General features: G+C 42.7%; 2 protein-coding genes across 5 annotated transcripts; both read left to right on the top strand.

Moving 5' to 3' along the window:
• The first annotated feature begins 10,438 nt into the window (after positions 1 to 10,438).
• LOC117243524 (cAMP-dependent protein kinase catalytic subunit PRKX) lies at positions 10,439 to 16,231 on the top strand. Of its 3 annotated transcripts, none has more exons than XM_033511090.1 (5): positions 10,439 to 11,619; positions 13,629 to 13,791; positions 14,142 to 14,405; positions 14,876 to 15,206; positions 15,562 to 16,231. In XM_033511090.1, exons 1-5 carry the CDS (start codon positions 11,529 to 11,531, stop codon positions 15,706 to 15,708), a joined length of 996 nt encoding a protein of 331 aa, XP_033366981.1. In that variant the 5' UTR covers positions 10,439 to 11,528; the 3' UTR covers positions 15,709 to 16,231. The 3 variants fall into 3 exon arrangements, with proteins under 3 accessions (XP_033366981.1, XP_033366982.1, XP_033366984.1); XM_033511091.1 differs by lacking the exon at positions 10,439 to 11,619 and adding an exon at positions 12,547 to 12,568; XM_033511093.1 differs by lacking the exon at positions 10,439 to 11,619 and adding an exon at positions 13,419 to 13,560.
• Positions 16,224 to 18,867, top strand: LOC117243523 (sodium channel protein Nach-like). 2 transcript variants are annotated; one of them, XM_033511088.1, is made up of 9 exons: positions 16,224 to 16,331; positions 16,452 to 17,127; positions 17,203 to 17,460; positions 17,574 to 17,718; positions 17,805 to 17,882; positions 17,943 to 18,170; positions 18,242 to 18,408; positions 18,492 to 18,592; positions 18,664 to 18,867. In XM_033511088.1, exons 2-9 carry the CDS (start codon positions 16,544 to 16,546, stop codon positions 18,837 to 18,839), a joined length of 1,737 nt encoding a protein of 578 aa, XP_033366979.1. In that variant the 5' UTR covers positions 16,224 to 16,331; positions 16,452 to 16,543; the 3' UTR covers positions 18,840 to 18,867. The 2 variants fall into 2 exon arrangements, with proteins under 2 accessions (XP_033366979.1, XP_033366980.1); XM_033511089.1 differs by lacking the exon at positions 16,224 to 16,331 and having other exon boundaries at positions 16,351 to 16,841; positions 16,911 to 17,127.
• Positions 18,868 to 19,276: the final 409 nt, after the last annotated feature.

The raw sequence follows: 19,276 nt of genomic DNA, 5'->3' as shown, positions 1-19,276 counted from the left end.
TCCCGGCTGCGCTCCTACGACTTTAAAAGCCTCCTCTCAAACCTGCCTCCTTTTTTCCTTTGTATACGCACGTAACCGCCGCTCTTCTTCTTCCTTGGCCAACCATCCACCGGGGCCCCTTTCTCTTCCCTTCGTTTGCTCCTTCTTCTTCTTCAACGTCTTGGTCTTAGTCTTCTTCTTCTTCATCATCTTCTTCTTCTTCTTCTTCATCTTCTTCTTCTTCTTCCTCTTCTTCTTCTTCTTCTTCTTCTTCTTCTTCTTCTGCTGCTGCTCTTACTGCTGCTTCTTCGCGTAATCGCGTGACGTTTTCATCGGAAACAAGAAATATACCGCCTCGTGGTGACTCGCTGGTTCGATCAACATGGAACATTAAAACTTGAGAAAGTCGTGTTCCGTATAGTCTCTGAGGTTTTGTATAGTTGTTCGGAATATATCGGGCAATGAAGACAGATAGGAGACTTGAATGTGGACGCTGAAACTGGACAACAGTGAAATGTTGATGGGAGAAGAAGGTATTACCACGGTCAGTGAGAGAAGGGGAGGTACCAGAGGAGAGGTTGTTACCAATGGCGATCGGTACCAAGCATCATCCTCGTTCGACGACACGGCTGAGGTATCGGAAATTATCTTTCCACAGGTATCGAATAGAAAATCAAGCGTTTATTTTTCTAACCACCCGACATCCGAGTTTGCTTACTGGTCTATCTCAAGGTATTCGGTTAGAAAATGTCACGTATGGTTTATGGTGTGGAAATATACTCGATGTCGATCGAAAACCTCTCAAAGGCCGACGTCATTGGGGATCGCGTACAAAGTGCATAATAAAGATTAGTCTTAAAAAATAATCGCGCGATATCGAATTAATCATCATCTCTTATCGCTTGGCATTTTTCCATCCAACTGTTATTACTCGGGAACGATCGGTTCTCGTTCCCGCGTCCAGCGACTTAAATGTCGCGAGCTTTTTATCGATAGGAACGATCACCGGTGAAATCCATTTCGTTCTAGTACGATCGATGGGGGCACGTTCTCAACGGTTTCTCTTTCTTATGTACCTAAGATTTTCATCGGGTCACTGTCCTCGCTACGGTCACCGTTATTCCTCGGCTCCGACCTCGCCACGAAAAACATCGTCGCGCTCAACGATTGCGCAATGAGAATCGAAACGATCATCCGGGAAATGAGCTTACCATTCGTACAATTTGTTCAACTTCGCGAGATCGTACCGACCAAGTTGTTCATAGATCGAGCTTTGAATACCATCGATCGTGTTGGTTATCATTCCTTGATTATCAATGGAGGATTGAGTAAGAATGAATGAGGCGTCGTTAATTACTACCTATCATCGCATGGTGTATCGTGACTAATAAAGAAATCGATAATATATAAAGCGATATTTGCATACCTTCTCGCGTTAACTTTCACGCGAAGCGTATCCCGGAATGCATAGAACGACGATCTATCGATTTATCACTTGGCAAGAATTCACCCACGTAATACGAACGAACGGGCACGTTTCTCGGGGAGCGAGAATCTATGTCATGATTTAATATGGTTTCGAAAGTCGCGAGCTACGAACGTTATCCAGCGCGGTTTCAGGCTTGTTTGGTATTTTATTGTTTTCAAGCTGCCGCTCTCTTTCATTATCCACCGTCTACGGTTCTTCCTTGATAATCATCCGTGCCCTTTCTTTTTCACTGTCTCATTTTCTCGTCCTAAATTATCGTTGCCATTACGGCGAAATCTTTTCGAATCTTTTTGTCGTGGCTTCCAAGCGCTCCTCTCCGGTCGCCCTTTTTTCTTTTTTTATCGACACCTTTCCTTCTTTCTTCCCGGTTCGTTTCTCTTCTCTTTTTCGTTCACCATAATATGATCGACGAAACTCGATAAGATAGGAAAAAAGATTTGAATTTTTCGTGTATCACGCTCAACGTCATTGACATTCCACTGACTACACTGGAGCCATACGAACCATCGTTGTTTTCGCGTTGGTCCACCGTATACAATCGCCGGCGTTTTGTAAGCGTTACGCAATAACCGACGGAAAATAACTACGAATAAGAAACGCAGCAGTTTGACGAAGGTCAGTAAAGAAACGCAACAGAAGTGTGCAATGCAATAAACAATACGCGTGATAGTCGGACAAGAAAATGCACGCTAACGCTTCGTCTGCATATTCTGTGCCATTATTATCGGCCACGATGCCGTGCTGTATAGTTTCCTCTCTTTATGTCTCCTTGCCTCTCTATCCAATCCATGGTATCACGTGCCGTCGATTCGATCCGAACGTCAATCGGAAAACGTGGAGGAACGTGCGGCAAATCGCGAGTCGTTCGTAAAGCGGCACGCCAAGACGCGCTCTGATCGCGACGAGAGAGGAATTCGCGATCGACGTTTGACCTATTTGAAGAGAACCGCAAGATTTAGACGCGAAAACGGCAGAATCACGTCTGGTTTGTTGTTTCTCGTAGACGGGCCTGTTCCATTTGGAAAATTATTTGATCGAAACGTTGTCTGGTGGAGAGGTGGATTACAGAGAACGATCATTGTTGATCCAAATTGATTCGTTTATAGAATAGAAACGAGAATATCGGGTTAAGAGAGACTACGTGTTTGACGAGTAGCTAGAATCTCGCGAAAAATTCCTCCTCCTGGCAAAAAAACATCGGCGGAAAGCCAAGATATTCTCTTGGGAACGGGTTGAAAGATAGGGGTACCAAGTGAAACCGGCAGTTTTCTATACAACTCTACCGTATAACCAGTTTCGAACACGTATTTATTACAGCTTTTCCTTATTTGCTTTCAGTCACAGGAACCGATCTTCGTTATGAACGGCCTGACACATAAGAAACTTTAGTTTTGTCTCGGCGTACGATCGTGGACACCGCGATTGGAACATTCTGCACGTACCTTTGTTTCTCGGACTAATTAGGCGATCTTCCAGTATTGAAAAAGCTAAACCATATGCGAAGAAACGATTAAAAATTGACAAAATTAAAGATGGACGTTTAAAGGACGGTACGAGAAGCTCAAAAATAATCGAACTACTAGAGAAACTAATATTAATCATCATGTGTCTGTTAAACGTTTCAACGAATGCGTCAAAGGCTAGGAAGACCAAAGTTCTATGTTTAAAAGATACAAGAAGTATCGAAAATTGTAGAAGAACCGTAGAAACGTAGTAAATCATCGCGTATCTGCGAAACGTTTGAACGAACGCGTCATGGCCGAGAAAAACCGTAAAAAGTTGCTACATAGCTCGCTCGAAAATTATCGATAACGCGACGCAACGTGACACACTTGGTATTCCTCCTTGGTTTTGAGATAATAACGCGTCTCTTGCAGTCAATAAAAATTATCTCTCGCAGTTCCTAGTTTCCTATAGTTTCAGTATAGTACAGTAGCCAGACAGTAAGAAGTTTCTTCGAAATATGAACCCGTCCAATTGTAATTACCGTGTTTCACCTTTAGAGACTTTAGAGACGACGAATAGACGATACGAAGGCAGTTTAAAGATATTGTCGGGGAGAGACTATTATTTTCCATAGCATGTCCCGATGTTTCGAAGCCAGGCGTGAGAACCGGAATGATAGCATGACCGGAAGAGCGGCTTGAGAACTGAGGAGACGCGCAGATAGTCGTTGAAGAATCGCAGGTATATACGGCGCACTGAGAAGATTCGAATCGTGAGAACGAGACGGGAAAACACGGCCGCCGGGTTCCCTTGCATACCACACCACCGTTTCATCTTTATAATAAATCACTGGAAGCCGCTCTCTGATCGAATTAATGCTTGTAAATTAAGCCGCGGAACGATTCTACACGCGTTACGTTACCGAGAAGAAGAAGCAACTTGGAGAACTCGAAGGAAAGAAAAGGAAAAACGCAGAAAAAGGAAAGCGTCTGATCGGACGGAGACTCGTGTGCGTCTAGCAATTTAGTCCCGTAATAAGTTTCACAATGAACCTTCCTGGACCATTCATAATCGATCGTTCAACGCAGTGACAGTGCGTTATCCGCTATCGACCTCGATATGCTCTCGATTCGAGCTGCGTAACCGTGGGAAATCGTGACTCTTCGTGGAACGAAGCGGACACAAAAAAGGAGCAAAAAGATGGAAACGAATAAAGAGAAAGAGGTTAGAGGAAAAGACGAAGCTTGTCGAATTCGAGGAAGAACAATTGTTAAGGAGGAACGAAGGTGGTAAATCGAAAATCCGTAGGGGGGTAAAGCGGAGAAGAGAAACGGTGGGAAATCGGTGGAATCGAAGGACGAGAGCCGCGGTGAACGCTTGGCGAACAAATCGTGGCAAGCCACGGTAGATACGGCGGACACGGCTTCCGGGAAGGATCGTTGTTCCGTGACGGAAGAGGCAAGAAGAGAGAAAGAAACAACCGACAATGCCCCGGCCGTGAATTATCCGCGAAGAATTCGTTTCTTTCCCGTCGGTTCTTACGTTCATCGTTCGACGATTCACGAAACGTTCCTCATTTTTACAAGTTCGTTAATACGTATATACGCGATACGACACGGTTCGCGAATCGAACAATTAATAACGATACCTGTTCAATTACATAATGATACCGGTCATTGATCTTCACGGTGGATACCTCCTGTTTCTCATCTTCCGCGAATATTATTATTTTATGTTATCAAGGAAGAGAAGCTTCACGGAGAATAAACCTCGTGCTTGGACTCTGTAAATGGCACTGGAAGAATTCACGGGGGATTTAAGAAACGGGCCCGTGGAGCTCCCGTGTCATACACAGCGTCCGGCTATGCAACGCGGTTTAAGCTCAAGGAAAATTATCTTTCACGACTTCAATCCACTCACTGCGAAACGTCGTCGGCGTTTTTTTATCAATTTCTAAATATCAAGAACAATCGTGTTCGAGTCGAAGGCAATCGGTCACGATTCTCACGAAACAACCGGAGAGTACCCGAGGAGAACCCGGAAATCGTCGACGCGCTTATGTAACCAATATCAACTTGGTAATGCGTCGAGAAATCAGGCTATGTCGAGAGATAAGAGATCGTTAATGCTTCGTAGGGAACGTGGTTCGCGTTCCTCGTAGGCAGTAAGAAGCTCTCGAGGCAAGTTGAAATCGTGAATCAGCAACGATAGGCGGCTCGTTCCGCCGCCGAACGTTTAATGGACGGGCAAAAACCGCGAAAAGGGACTATTTAGCGATAACGTTTTATGTTCATGCCTGATTTTCTCGGCTATGGTCGTCTACATGCACGTGGTGCACGAAAGCTTCGCTGGTTCTCCTCGCCACGACTTGGCAACAAGCGGCGACCTTCTCCGATGAAAAGGCGACGCGATGGCGTATATAGAGGGACACGAGGCAGAGGCGCACATTTGTCGGGCGAGAAATGGCTGTCCACGTGGAAGAGGGGACCGGGGAACGCGTACCTAACCGGAAATACAGCTCGTACAGGCAAAAGAAGAAAGTGTCGGAGAAAAAGGATGCGGCCAGGGTCTCTGTGTGGATCGATTTGCGACGCGACTCGACGCGCAACACCTGTCACACGAGCCGACCAAGTAAGTGCATTCGCCCTTTTCATTGTGCGCAATGAAAAGCTGGGGAAACGTACGAAGAATATCGTTTGAATCCTGTTCTCGCGCGTCATCCTATTAGCGGCGACCGGCTAATAGCATGTAAGATGGGGTTTAGACGAGTTTCGAGCGACCGTACAACTCACTGCTTCGTACATTAGTTATACATTCCTCTGAAAGTTCAGGATCCAAGGGAAGTTTAATTGGTTATCCTGCAATTAAGGGTCAGACTTACCGCCTCTCCCCCAAGACAAGAATATTCGCCGTTCAGAAGCTACATTAATTAATTCCACAAATTGGAAAGTACAGAAAGGTGATGATATCACTGTTTCTTAATTCACCTTATGACCGTAAGTAATCTGTTTCTTGAGAATCAAGAAATTAAAAAATTAGTAAAAAATGGAGTTTATCGGTTTGGCTTCTGAGAGGCTCGTCGTAAGACACTTACATTATTGTAAAATGGGATTTTTCTTAACAATCAGCAATAGCACGGTTTCGTATGTTGCATGCCGAGTTGCACATTTCAAAAAATCTATCGCATAATTTTAAGCAGTATGAGCTCTCGAGTTTCTCCGGATTCCAACAAGTGGAGATCGTTTTATCGAAATTTTTGATACAAAGAAATTCTCAGCAAAAATTGGGATATAGAGTTTATCTGTACAATAACAAACGAATCATAATGACTGCATTTGATTACCTGTTGCATCACACCTGTTGCTATCCGTACACGAATCACGTGACGGCAGTGGCCGTGAAAAGATTTTCTCATTGTATTCCCGACTCTTATATCGATCGTGTGGACGAGCCCAGTCGGACCGCTGCCATCGTTACACACCGTCTGCTGAAAGCGACCGAGCAATATATCACAATTATACGCATTATCTCCTGTGCATACACGCATGAGATCATAGGGGTGACATACGAAACGATACTCGTAATGCAAATTGTTTCCGTGCGGTTGATCAAAAATTCCAAACCGAGAAGCGGGTGGATAAGCGAGTAACACCATCGATTCTAGTCCATTTTCTAAGCTAAAGTTAGGGTAAGCTAAACTTATCGCCATGCAGGTGATACCATTATCTTTCTTACGAAATTACACGCGTTCACATTGTACGATATCTTCCTCGTGAATCATGGATACTCTTTTTTTCTATTTATACGCCATTACACATGCTGGTAAGCTGACTCAACAGTTACACATTTTTCCAGATACGAATATTTTATATGGGGACATCCAGGCACCTAGCAGTCTTGTTAAACAGATTCACGACTTCACCATGGTGGATCTTCAACCCTTTCTTCGAAGGGAATATTCTTGATGCCCGGTGTCGATAAAACACCACAGCGTTTGATCGTGCTCGCGTCCTCGTTGGAATCTCCCGATCTCATTGTTCGTGGGCAGCAGGGCAGAAAGCGGCGCTTCCGGTTTCAAGTTGACTCGAAGCACGACGGACGGGTACAGGGCCTGGTTGCATCCTGATCGTCCAGCTAAACACCTGCACCACATTTCACGGGTAAAAGGATCAAGGTCAAAAAGAAACACTCTCCCAGGTTATCAGTTACATCCTCCTTTCCAAGACACAATTCGTCGTAACGTTAAGATCGCGTGTTTTACAGAACTCCAGGTACATATATGTCGTTATACAACACCGGGACAAACCCGAGTAATTGGATGGATATGATTCTACAATAAATCAAGGTAGAAATCAAGGCGAGGAACGATTGCACCGGCGAACCGTTTGTCGGCGCTCGGGCGTGAGTATAAGAGAATGAGTAACTGTTTCTACCATCTCTTTTTTTCTCTCCCTAAACCGCAGATTATAACGAAAGAAAATCGTAACAGATGATAATGTGATGATAATGGGGAATAATTACTTTTACAGGCACACTCGACCACGCTGCCATTACCCACATGCTTCGGGGAAAAATGTCGTCGTACCGGAAACCAGCGAACGCACCGCAGTACCGGAAGTCGCCGTGGGACCGCACGGATGCTTGAAAATATCGCGTACCACCTTCGTGTTCCATGGGAACCGCTAACTTGACACGCACATATAAATGCCTATGTACATACACTCCGTATATCGCGTGTGATACTTGTTAGAGTTAGATGATATAGGTATCGTGGAGGATGTTAGTAACTCGCTCGTGATGTCACCACAAACGACTTCTTTTTAGGCACCGCAGATACGTGGTTACCTGTACATACCTACCGCGTTACGCTATGTTATTAGTATTAGATAAAATAGGGTATTGGACATTGATAATTCGAATTAGCTATTCACGAACGTACCCATCCGCTTCCGAGTACGTGTGCAACCCACACACGCCTGTACGCCCATGCTACACCATCGGAGGATGGTTAACTTTATGATTCATGAAACTTATCTTTATGGTCAGGTGAGTAACACCGTCGGTCCCATAACAATGGGGAAAGGTGGACGACAGATGAGTCCCTCTTTTGTCCGAGCAACATTAACGCGTAAGATCCGTGCTCGGTACTAGCAACATTTTATCACGTACGAGGTTAACGTGTCATTTACTTCGTGGCCTTTCACCATGATCGTTTCGATGTATCGAAGCATCGTAAAACATCTATAAAGTAAGAGGAATAAGATACTCGTTCTTCGAATAGGAAATATCGTTTGTCCAGTCGATGTTCCCAATCGAGCACGTGTCACCTCGTTCTCTAAACGAAGAAATACTGGCATTGATTCGGATCCAGAAGTCGTGGGCGAGCACGAACGTCATTTGGATTTGCAACTTCCTCGTCCTTGAGAAGCAAGCGATATTTCTGCGGTCCGAAGAAACGAATTGTCCGCGCTTCCGTGTCAGTGTCGATGCTTGGACGGTAGGAAATTACTCGTGGAAAAGGCGCGCTGCCGTCGTTGATCCAGATGCTCCGTTAACGCTTCAAATATAAAAATAATCGAAAGAATCATATCGCCGTCTCGCCAACGCGTCTCGTCTTTCCAACCGAAAAATACTTGAATAATTTTGATTTTATTTATCCCCGAGCTCGAACGATATGTATTATTTCCGAATCCTCTCAAAAGCCAACATTCGCTTTTTAACTATCAGCAATAAAGAAGATAAATATTGACGCGCGGCCGAGATCAGACGCGCGTTGGAAATACATCATCGACTTTATTGCCGATTCTCTGCTATGTGCCGGGAATTACAGTAGGAAAAACGTTCTATTATCGTGTCTGAATAAAACACAGTAGTCGTTTGCCTGCAAAAAGAGAAAGAAAGCGCGAGGTCTTGTAAGGAACGACGCGTGATTATATAACTCATGCTCTAATCGCGTTTCTTCAGGGATCGTTTAATTGAATCTGAATTGCGTCGATGGTTTTTAAGGCAAACGACAGGCCGAATGTTTGAAGTTCTTATAAAGAAAACAACGATACTGACGGAAGCATAGAGAAGAATCTAATTGGAGTTCGTTGGCAACGAATGAGTCTGTAATATAAGATTCCCGGAAACCATTATTTTCATTTTAGTTATTAGTGACAGTCAGCACAACAGTAAAAACAACAGTAACATGTCATCCTATGGATACGACAATAAGTTTAGTGAATAATTACAACCATTAATATAAATGTGACGGGTTTTGATCGAACGGTCAGACAAATTGATCGTCATGACACGGTCAAGAATTATTACATAATCGATCGAACTTTTGCGTTTCATGATATCTACTGTAAATCGTACTGGTTTGCCGATAACGCGTCGCCGTGTTATTATTAGAAACGTAAATATTAAAGTACCAGCATCATCTTTATTTATAGGATATTGCACGTTATTCGTAACAAGAACTACAAATTCGTATCGTATCCGTGGGATTATACTCGTCCTCCGTCAAGGCTAACGCGAATCGCTCCAATTTCGAGGCCCGCCTACCGAAAGAAACGCGGGTCTTCAGCAAAGTCGCGACTCGAATCGATGATCAGTTTCAAAGATGTAACGCGACTAATGTGCAAAGATTTACTGAAATCGGTGACGAATCGCGACAGCTGATAGAGAGGTCTTTCATCGTCAGGCCGTTCAACATTCACAGGCGAAATGTGTCTGGACGATGGCCAGATTCAAAAATAAGCCGAATTTCGTCGGATTTGTGATCGCCCGCGACCACTTGGCGTCTCCTCGCAACACGAAGCCATCAGGCGTTTACAACCCGTTCCTCTGTATCGTTTTCGATCGTTCGATCGCAATACACTCGCCTCGAAGAACGCTTCTCAATATCCGCGATCATTCCGAGAATCATCACTATTTCCGTAATGTCCGCTTGGCAAGAAACGATCGTGTGTCCTACGCTCTGTCTCATCCCCCTTGAAATAAAGATATATTTCACGCAAGAAAAATGACAGGGTTCCTATATAAAAATTCTGAGACAACTCTCTCGTCCTACTCTCATCGGATGATTCACAAGGTCCATTTAAGAAAATCCATGAACTCGTTTGTCTATTACTCTCGTCGGAAATCTCGTTTTCAACAAATCTACCGAGCTCTCGGAGAAAGAGGAGACTGGTTTCGAGTCTCTTTTATAATCCGCAGCGCGTTGACGCAACCGCGTAACGGGTCCACGATGACGATTTCGTTCCGCGGCTACAACCCGTATTTTTAAATGCCGCCTTTTATCTTCGCGGCCGGCCGCGAATCTTCCGCGATCGCTGCCTATAAATCACTCTGCTCTCTCGTTACTACAGAAAAAGAAGAAAAATAAAGGAGAAAGACCTGGGGCCACGAGAGATGTGCTCTCAGTGAGAGTTCTCCCGGTGGCGGCACGAGAGGTGGGAGAGAAACGCGATGAAAAGGGATGGAGGGGTGAAGGGGCAGGAGGGAGGGGGCAAGAGAAGGATAGACAGCCTTTTGAGACCCCTCGGTGACCAGTTTAGTTCTGCTTGGCATTCGAACCGCACCAGAGATCATGTGACAGAAGACAAGCTAGGATCCTCGCGCACACTTCGATACAGGATCTGTTTGGAGCAAGTTAGATCGTTACGAGATACAGTGGCTTGCCGATCGATCGCGATCCACAGTTTACGAGTAAGGTGCCTGAGAATCTGTTACTGTGAATCTATGCGCGTTTTTTCGCGCACGTGTTAGCCGAGCGTTAATTGTTTATTTTCTCTTTCCTTTCTTCTTTCGAAAAAGGTATAGTACGTTATCGAATGTCACCTGTTATGATTGAATCGGAAAGGAAGACAGTGTGCAAAAACGGTCGATAATACACGTACAAGGACGTCGCTGAATAGATATCGCATTTCCCTTCCGTGTTTCAACAGAGTATCAAGGATGACCGCTTCTAAAGCGGCAGAGCTGCGATCGTGACGGCACACGCAACACGTGCACTCTGTTTAAATCAACAAACGTCAAGCGGCCACGTAAAAACGGGCAGCATACATTAACGAAGAGGAAACCAGGAAAGTGCAGGACCACTGTTCTCTTTTTCCCTTTCTTTCTTTCTATCAACACGGCTCGCGGTACATGCTCGCCATAAATGACACTTGTGAAATCAACGCACACATTTTCACCGCTCCGAGCGAGGAACTGTAGAAAAGAGGGTCGTTGACAGCCAGCACGCGTGACAAATATACCAGTGCATCCTTTAGTGTTTCCTTTCTCTGTGAAATTAAAAAGAAAACGTTCCATTTTTTCGCGTTTGTCCCGGCTCGTGATCCGATTTACACACCTGTCACGCGTGAAAATTAAATTCTCGCTTCCTCGGCTTTGTGTGTCATCTGTGTTCGGACTTCGTGTTCGTTAATTTGGCGAAGAACACTGGAAGCCGTCACAAAGAATTGCGAAAAGCAGATATGAGGTCGACCGGTCGCCACGCGATCTAATAATATCGCGAGTGGATCGTTGAACCTCGCTTCCTTTCTTTCCACGTGTCCATCGGGCGCAGAGGGAAATAAATCAGCAACTTTCACCGAACACCGTCGACAACAGTAGCTCATAAAGCATGTCGGGGGACACGACGTCCGACGAAGAGGGATCGCAGGAGGATTCGCCGCGATACGACATCGACGATCTGGAAATCATCAAAACCATAGGTGAGCGCGACGCTATTCATCCTGACGCCTTTCACTGGCAACTCCTACTGTTCATTGCAAAACTTTCTATTCGTCTCTATATCGATACTCGAATAGAATACCGTTCAACCACTTATATAGAGATTCGTTGAACTCGTAACTTTATCTCTATACGACTAGCAGATCGAATTAATACTATGTACTATCGGATTAATTGATAATTGCTTAAGAATCCTTTAAACAAGATACAGATTTGTTAAGATCAATTGAAAACGCAAATGTTACTCGTTACGTGCTGTTGATTCTCCGCGAGAAAACATCAGAGACGAGGCGAACTACCCTCGAAGCAAGGAAGTGGGCCACTGGAGAGTGAGAGGCTACCGAGTGTATATTTAACTGCTCGTTAAGTTCGAGTTACACGGCAAGGTGCAGGTGTTTCGTAGCTGATTTTTCACTCTTTCGTCTCTTGTGTAACCATTCTTCGAATGACCGACGTTGGCTAATAGAAACGAGAACTGGAGACATTACGTTGCACGATGAAACAGCATGAAGCATCCATAGACCAGTTTCTTTTAAACGTATTTTCAGGGTGTTCCAATTTACGTGTGAAATATAATAGCAAACAGGACGTCCGGGTTCTAATCAGCGAACCATCGGATCTGGATAACCAGGATAGTAGAATATTACATGATCGGGCACGTAGAAGAACGATAAGCGATCGATCCCATATCGTCCCATTTACTTCGGTCATTGTTGAATTATACAGGTAAAGCAATGGCTACACGCTTGTAAGCGGTGATCGATCACGACAGATGTGCAGGCTGCTGCTTTCGAGACGTAGAACAAGTTTTGGACGCACACCAAAATCCTCTCTCGAGTGTCCATACGGGAAAAAAACGACGTGTCGAGGGGAAGCGTCTGGCGCGCGTAATTCGAGCGATGTAGCCACAGCCAGCGTGATGAATGAACGATATTACCTAAAACATTAACCTTCTCCGATCGAATCTATTCTCGCTCGAAGACTTCCTCTTTATTCGCACAGGATCGATGTATCTGTCGTATACACTTTCGACGCGTCAGAATCAACAAAGTAATTTGAAAATCATATCGGATCGAAGGTGGACGATTAAGTCGTAGCAGAGTCTTGGGCCAAGTCGATAAAACAAGCTATTTTTCCTCGTTTATTTTTTATGTCACGAGAAAAGATTCAGAGACGATCGATTACGCAAATTTCACGATATTTAAAGCGTCGTTTCGCTGGAAACTGTTCGTCTTTCTATCATTGACACTTGTTTTCAGCTGTCACTGGCAGTCACCGCGATCGTTTCACAGTGTATACAACACGGTTTCGCCCTTTATTCGCACCGTCTGCCAATTTTACCGCATTTATAATAATGCCACTCTAAAATACGCAAAACGCCCGTCCGTGATGAGAACACCTCGTGCAAATGCAATTTACCGGTTAATTTCGGCCCGGCAGCCATCGCTGTTCTGTTAATTGGTCGCGGTACGTTGAGCAGACCAACTTTAGTCACCAGCATTCGTGGGAAAGTGCATTAAACAGACCGCGGACGACGGATTATGCGACTAGAGAGAGCGTTGATAATTGCCCATTGCCTCGAATGATCGATAACACGAATGATACCTTCTTTTTATTTGCGCCATTACCTTGAACAAGGAACGTTTGAATAATTGACACATACTGCCAGATGCACATTTCTGAACGTAAGCGATCGATAATCTCGATCATTAAAGAGCAATTGATTTGTTATGCGCAAAAGGTGTAACAGAATTCAACGAAGATCATTTATTATAAATTACAATAGGATAGATCGTGACAGGTTATTGATTACAATAAGACAGGAGTTTCTGATGAATGTTTATCTTCAGGCACACCCTTAGCCTTGAAAATCATATGCAATCTTGATCATTAACAAATAATTGATTTGTTACAGGTAGGAGGTGTAACAAAATGTAATGCGAAACATTGATTGACGAATTAAATGATTCTAATGAGTCTTTATTCTTAGGTACAGGCACTTTTGGCAGAGTGGTGCTATGCAGGCACCAAGGAACTCCCTTAGCGTTGAAAATCCTCTCAATGGTAGACGTGATCAGATTGAAACAAGTGGAACACGTACGAAACGAAATCACCGTATTGAAAGAGGTCAAGCATCCCTTTATCGTGAACATGTAAGTCGGATTTGCTTTCTCCTTTCTCTCGTTCGATCGCTGACAAGCTGTAACATTGTTCCGTTGGTTACGATCGAAAACTGTCGCTTCCAACGCGAGGAAGTGCCTTCGTACGATCAAGAAAGTCGAACGAAGGAGTTTCTGAAAAAGAAAGCGTAATTAAGAACGACGAGAGTGATACTTAAATATTAATCTTTCGTGAACGATTGTACATGTATTGTAAAAGATACAGAGAAAATAGCTCGTTCTCTTGTATTAGATTCGAAATTACATTTTTGCATTACATGCTTCTCAACTATGGAAATTTCTACTCTTGTACCATTACCGCTTTAACATCAGCATGGTTTCAGGCTCTGGAGCGGAAGGGACGAGGCGAGAGTATACATGCTGTTAGAATTCGTAGCCGGTGGCGAGCTTTTCTCTTATTTGAGAGCAGCTGGCCGATTTTCCGGACCCACCAGCTGCTTCTATGCAGCAGAAATCGTCTGTGCCTTGGAATACTTGCACACCAAACATATCGTTTACAGGGACCTAAAGCCTGAGAACCTTCTCTTGGACAGCCAGGGCCACCTGAAAATTACGGACTTCGGTTTCTCTAAGAAACTCACGGATAGGTAAGAGGATATTATTTCTAATATATTAGTGGTCGTAATAATGGTTAATACAATAATAAACGATCGTAATATAACGATCGTCTATTTATTTTTTTTTTACCCGATTAATAATAATTACATTACAGATGTTTTTGCAAATTCAGATGGAATCTAAGTGGAAAGTTATTAATTATTCTTAGTTACTATGTGCCGTCTGTACACAAACATTTGTTCAATAATAATATGTGCAGCTGTCTTGTTCAAGCTAGAATCGTTCATGTAGGAATGTATGGATTTCATACGTATTTAACTATTAAATTACAAGTTTTTAAATCGTATCTTTGCTCCGGGAGGTCTTTTTTATTCTTATCTACACATTAGCAATTTCAACGTTGCTACATGTAATCATACGGCAAATTTATCGATAATTGCTCGCGATAGGACAACGTTTCGTATCTCGAAGAACAATTATTTTAAATTATCGGTTGTAGGACGTGGACTTTGTGCGGCACTCCCGAGTATTTGGCGCCGGAAATAATTCAGAGCAAAGGACACAATAAAGCTGTAGACTGGTGGGCCCTCGGTGTTCTCATCTACGAAATGTTAGCGGGCTTTCCGCCATTTTTCGATGACAATCCCTTTGGCATCTATGAGAAGATATTAAGTGGAAGAATAGAATGGCCAAAACATATGGATCCAATCGCCAAGGATCTGATCAAGAAGCTTCTGATCGCAGATCGAACGAAGAGACTAGGGAACATGAGACAGGGGGCTGATGACGTGAAGAGGCATCGCTGGTTTAAATTAGTCGAATGGCCATTGGTAATTAATTAATGAATTTCACAAGTAAATCGATAGTGTCAATGTGAAATTACTTCTTTTTTTTCATTAGAGTAAGAATAGTTTTTTAAATAGTATTAGTTTCTTACTGAAGTATGAATAATTTTCTCAGTAATATTAATTTTTGTATTAAAGCAAGGATAGTTTACTAAATAATACTAGCTTCTAGTACTAATAAATAATACTAATGTAAGAATCGTTCTCTGAATAATGTTAGTTTTCCATTAAAGTAGAGAAATATTTTTTTCCAAATGATCTTAGTTTTCTAAACGATATTACTTTCTCTATCAAAGTAAGATTTTACAGATTTTATATTACACTTTTTTTGTATAAATAGGTGCCGCAGAGAGCCCTGACACCACCAATAAGACCACGAGTAAAAGCGCCAGGTGACCCAAGCTGTTTCGACGATTATCCTGAAACCGATTGGCGTTCCCAGCCTCCCTTGCCACCGGAACAACTGGCTCTGTTTCAAGATTTCTAAAAGAAACGTCATGGACAATCGTTCGAACATTCGAACCATGCCAGGCATTCATTGACGCAAATTCATTCGAAGAGCTTCCGTGTCGTGATTAGGATCGTCGAGTTAACAGCATTGTGACGTGTATAAAGTTTCTCTTACGTTCAAGCGTAAGGGAGTATCTTTTTATTTTGTACATATAGCAGCCCTCTTTTGTATTATTTGGTTGTGCACCTCGTTTATTTATTCGTACTCGCTGCGTAGGCTAGGCATTTTTCTTCGTTGTTTTACGTTGTAAATAAAAAAAAAAGAATGGAAAGAGAAGAACGATGTAACACGAAGGAGAAACTGTAATCTCAAATCAATTTTCATCTCATGAAGTGAAATTGCTTGAGAATATATGTTCCTTCTCACACAAAGAAGTGATAAAAAGTGATGACAGAAATGGTCATAATTTTGTAAGTTGTTATATGTAAAGTATTGTAACGATGTATCGTGCGGCTGTACGCTACACATCGGAAGAGAATTAAATCATGAATTTTTTAAATTTCAACTGGTTATTCCTGAAGATAATAGGTATCGCTATTCGAACCTTGAACAGAGTACAAATTCGATATTTCAGTATGTCATTAATCGCGATAAGATCGGTAAGCATCCACACCGTACATGTTCTATTAAATTTTCAAATAGTTAGTGAATAATTTACATGAACACCAGACACGCGATCCTGTCGTGCTATGATAAAACGCATTATTCTGCATTTCAAGAATCAGTATCGCTTCGTGAACGTTACTAAAGCAACAATCAACTAGGAACATACTCAGAAAGCTTGTTAAACCGTAAAAGTGCCACGATAACCATGTCGAAAATATTCAACAACCAAAATCAGAACTTCTTATATCTCGATACGAAGCATAATGACACGATTCTGAGACAATCAATTGCTAAAATTAATGTGAACGTCAAATCGGATCTCACGAAGGATGTAACCGAATCAACGAAGAAAGAGGGAAAAAATCCAACACCACGAGAAGTTTTAACAGATTATCTGGAGAGCACTTCTGTACATGGTTTGCAATATTTCGGTAAAACGAATATAGAAGTCGGAGTTCTTGGGAAGATCCTGTGGGCCTTTACCATATTAACTTGTTTCGTCTGTACTTGTCATTCCTTCGAGGTACATCATCTAAAAAGGTACACGCGACTAAACGCGCGTCTCGTTTCAGGTTTGAGCTTGATGTTAATGCAATTTTTGCGTCGTTACAACGAGAATCCGACCAACACGTACATACAAACCTTCGATGCCCCGATATTCCGCGCGCCATTTCCTGCTGTAACCATTTGTCCATCTATACCAATTCCTCTGAAGAAACGTCTGGCCATTTTGGAGAACTCCATCTTACCCGAGAACGTGAGCAGAGAACTCGCGTTAGAGATGTTGAAGTGCGTATATATATCAAGTAAAATTATCAAGAAACATCAAGAAATATAGATGAAATAATTTCAAATTGAATACAGCTACGGACATCTTATAACTCATCCGTACATGAATAAAGAGTTTAAACAAATGGATAAATTAAAAGAATTTTTGGATGCCAATAAGTGGAGCGTGGCGAGATTCGTGAAAACTCTAATCAATTGCGAGGACATGTTCGAATTGTGTTGGTGGAGTACGGAACGCATAGATTGCACTAAATCCATTAAACATTCGTATAGTTCTTACGGACTATGTTGCTCCTTTAACTATCTTCTTGAGAATTACGTAGGATCCCAGAAGCAAGTATCTCGATAATATCCTAGAAATCCGAGAAATTTTATTATTATAACTAGAATGATTTCTTTCGTTTAATTAATGTAACCAAGATCATTTCCTTCTGGATAATTTAAAGGGGACAACCAAAACCGAAGCCTTTGAGTTCCGCTGATTTTGGACTGTGGAGCGGCTTAAAGCTCGTGTTCAATAAAGAAATGTTCATGATCACCCAAGACGACATGCGTAGTTCCACGAGAGTCGTGAATAGTAATGGCATGGTGGTACGGAAAAACGACTTCGCGGAACGATCGATTAAGTCGAATTTTAAAAAATATTAATTTACTCACGCCCCTTTTTTTCTTACCAGGTATTGATACATCACAGAATGGATTATCCTGGTCTTAATACTAATATGTACACCTTGCAAGTGAACCATAAGTTGGAGGTAATTTATTCGATATAAAACAGGTAGAGATTACTAGAATGCATTATCGTTGAATTGCAGATCGCCATAAAACCGGAACTCATTCAAAAGCCAGCAGGACTTCAACATCGTAATAAAGAGAAACAGTTAGTCCCCGTATGCATAGCGGAGGATCAAAACACTTTGGAATATTTTTCTGTTTATCGCTACTCGAATTGTTACGCTAATTGTAGAGTCAAGGCCATGATACAGCTATGCGGATGCTTACCATTCATCTACGACAACATAGCTGAGTTCTACAACATCTCAGTAAACACATTCTGTTATCGTAAAAAGATATTTAACGCGAACATCAAAATTACAATTCGATCGATTTTTAGCGTTGCGAGATAGAACATTTGCCTTGCATCCAGAGGAATACGAAATTGATAGGTATCGTGAAGGACATACAGAACGAGAATTTCACCTGCTCTTGTAGAACACCGTGCGAGAACATGAACTACGATAATTCCCCTAATTTGATATCTCTGACGAAAGCCAGCTTGCCGTGAGTTAAATTCGCATTTATTGATTTATTCTCTAAATTTTTATTTAGACATTTCTTTTTATTTCGAGCACATTTACTTTCAGGAATACGACGGACAAAGGTACTGCGATCAAAGTTTACATGTATTCGCAAACTTTCCAGATGCTGCTAACTCTATCAGCCGCCGACGAAACTTATCTCTTAGGTACCGAGCTTAAACATTCTTGTCATTTCGTCATTAAGATAAGTCTCTTTAAAAGCTATTTTACGTTTCAGCATCAGTCGGTGGAATCTTTAGCTTGTTCCTTGGATGCAGCTTCCTCAGCGTCGTGGAGATAGTTTACTTCGTTTACCTATATTGTCGCGCAATCTTCGCGCATAAGAGGCACGAGGTTCAAACAGACCACACAACCAACGAGATCTTTGTAAACGGTCGCCGACGTGTTTATTAAATCTCAATAAATTCCTCGAACAGATCTAGCAACGTTCTCTCTCCCTGCGAGAATACTTTTGTATCGAAACTGTGGATTTTTCCGATACCGCAAGCTAATAATTTGTCCGAACGATTCGTTACGTGGATTCCACACGCGGTTTATTGTGTAACTCAGGCCAGCACACGTAGTCAGCGAGAATCTGGAGCAATTAGATCTATTTCGAGCGATTACTGGAACGCCAACGGAGGCAACGTTTACCACCCATCGACCAGTAAAAATATTTGCCACGCCGTGTTTTCGCTTTGATGTTCTATCCTCGTGGTTATGTCACTTGGTCGGACAGACCTTTAATCAACAGACCCAAGAACTACGAATTCCTGGATTACGTGCGAGGATGGTTAATTGCTGTCTCGGTGCAGCCTACTTGTCTCGATCCGTGTCGAAACCGGAAGTCA

The sequence above is a fragment of the Bombus vosnesenskii genome, unplaced genomic scaffold (genome assembly GCF_011952255.1).
Source record: "Bombus vosnesenskii isolate JDL3184/JDL3185 unplaced genomic scaffold, Bvos_JDL3184-5_v1.1 scf7180000013266, whole genome shotgun sequence".
Lineage (NCBI taxonomy): Eukaryota > Metazoa > Arthropoda > Insecta > Hymenoptera > Apidae > Bombus > Bombus vosnesenskii.
Note: the sequence above shows the minus strand (reverse complement) of the source record. Positions and strands in the feature narration are given on the sequence as shown.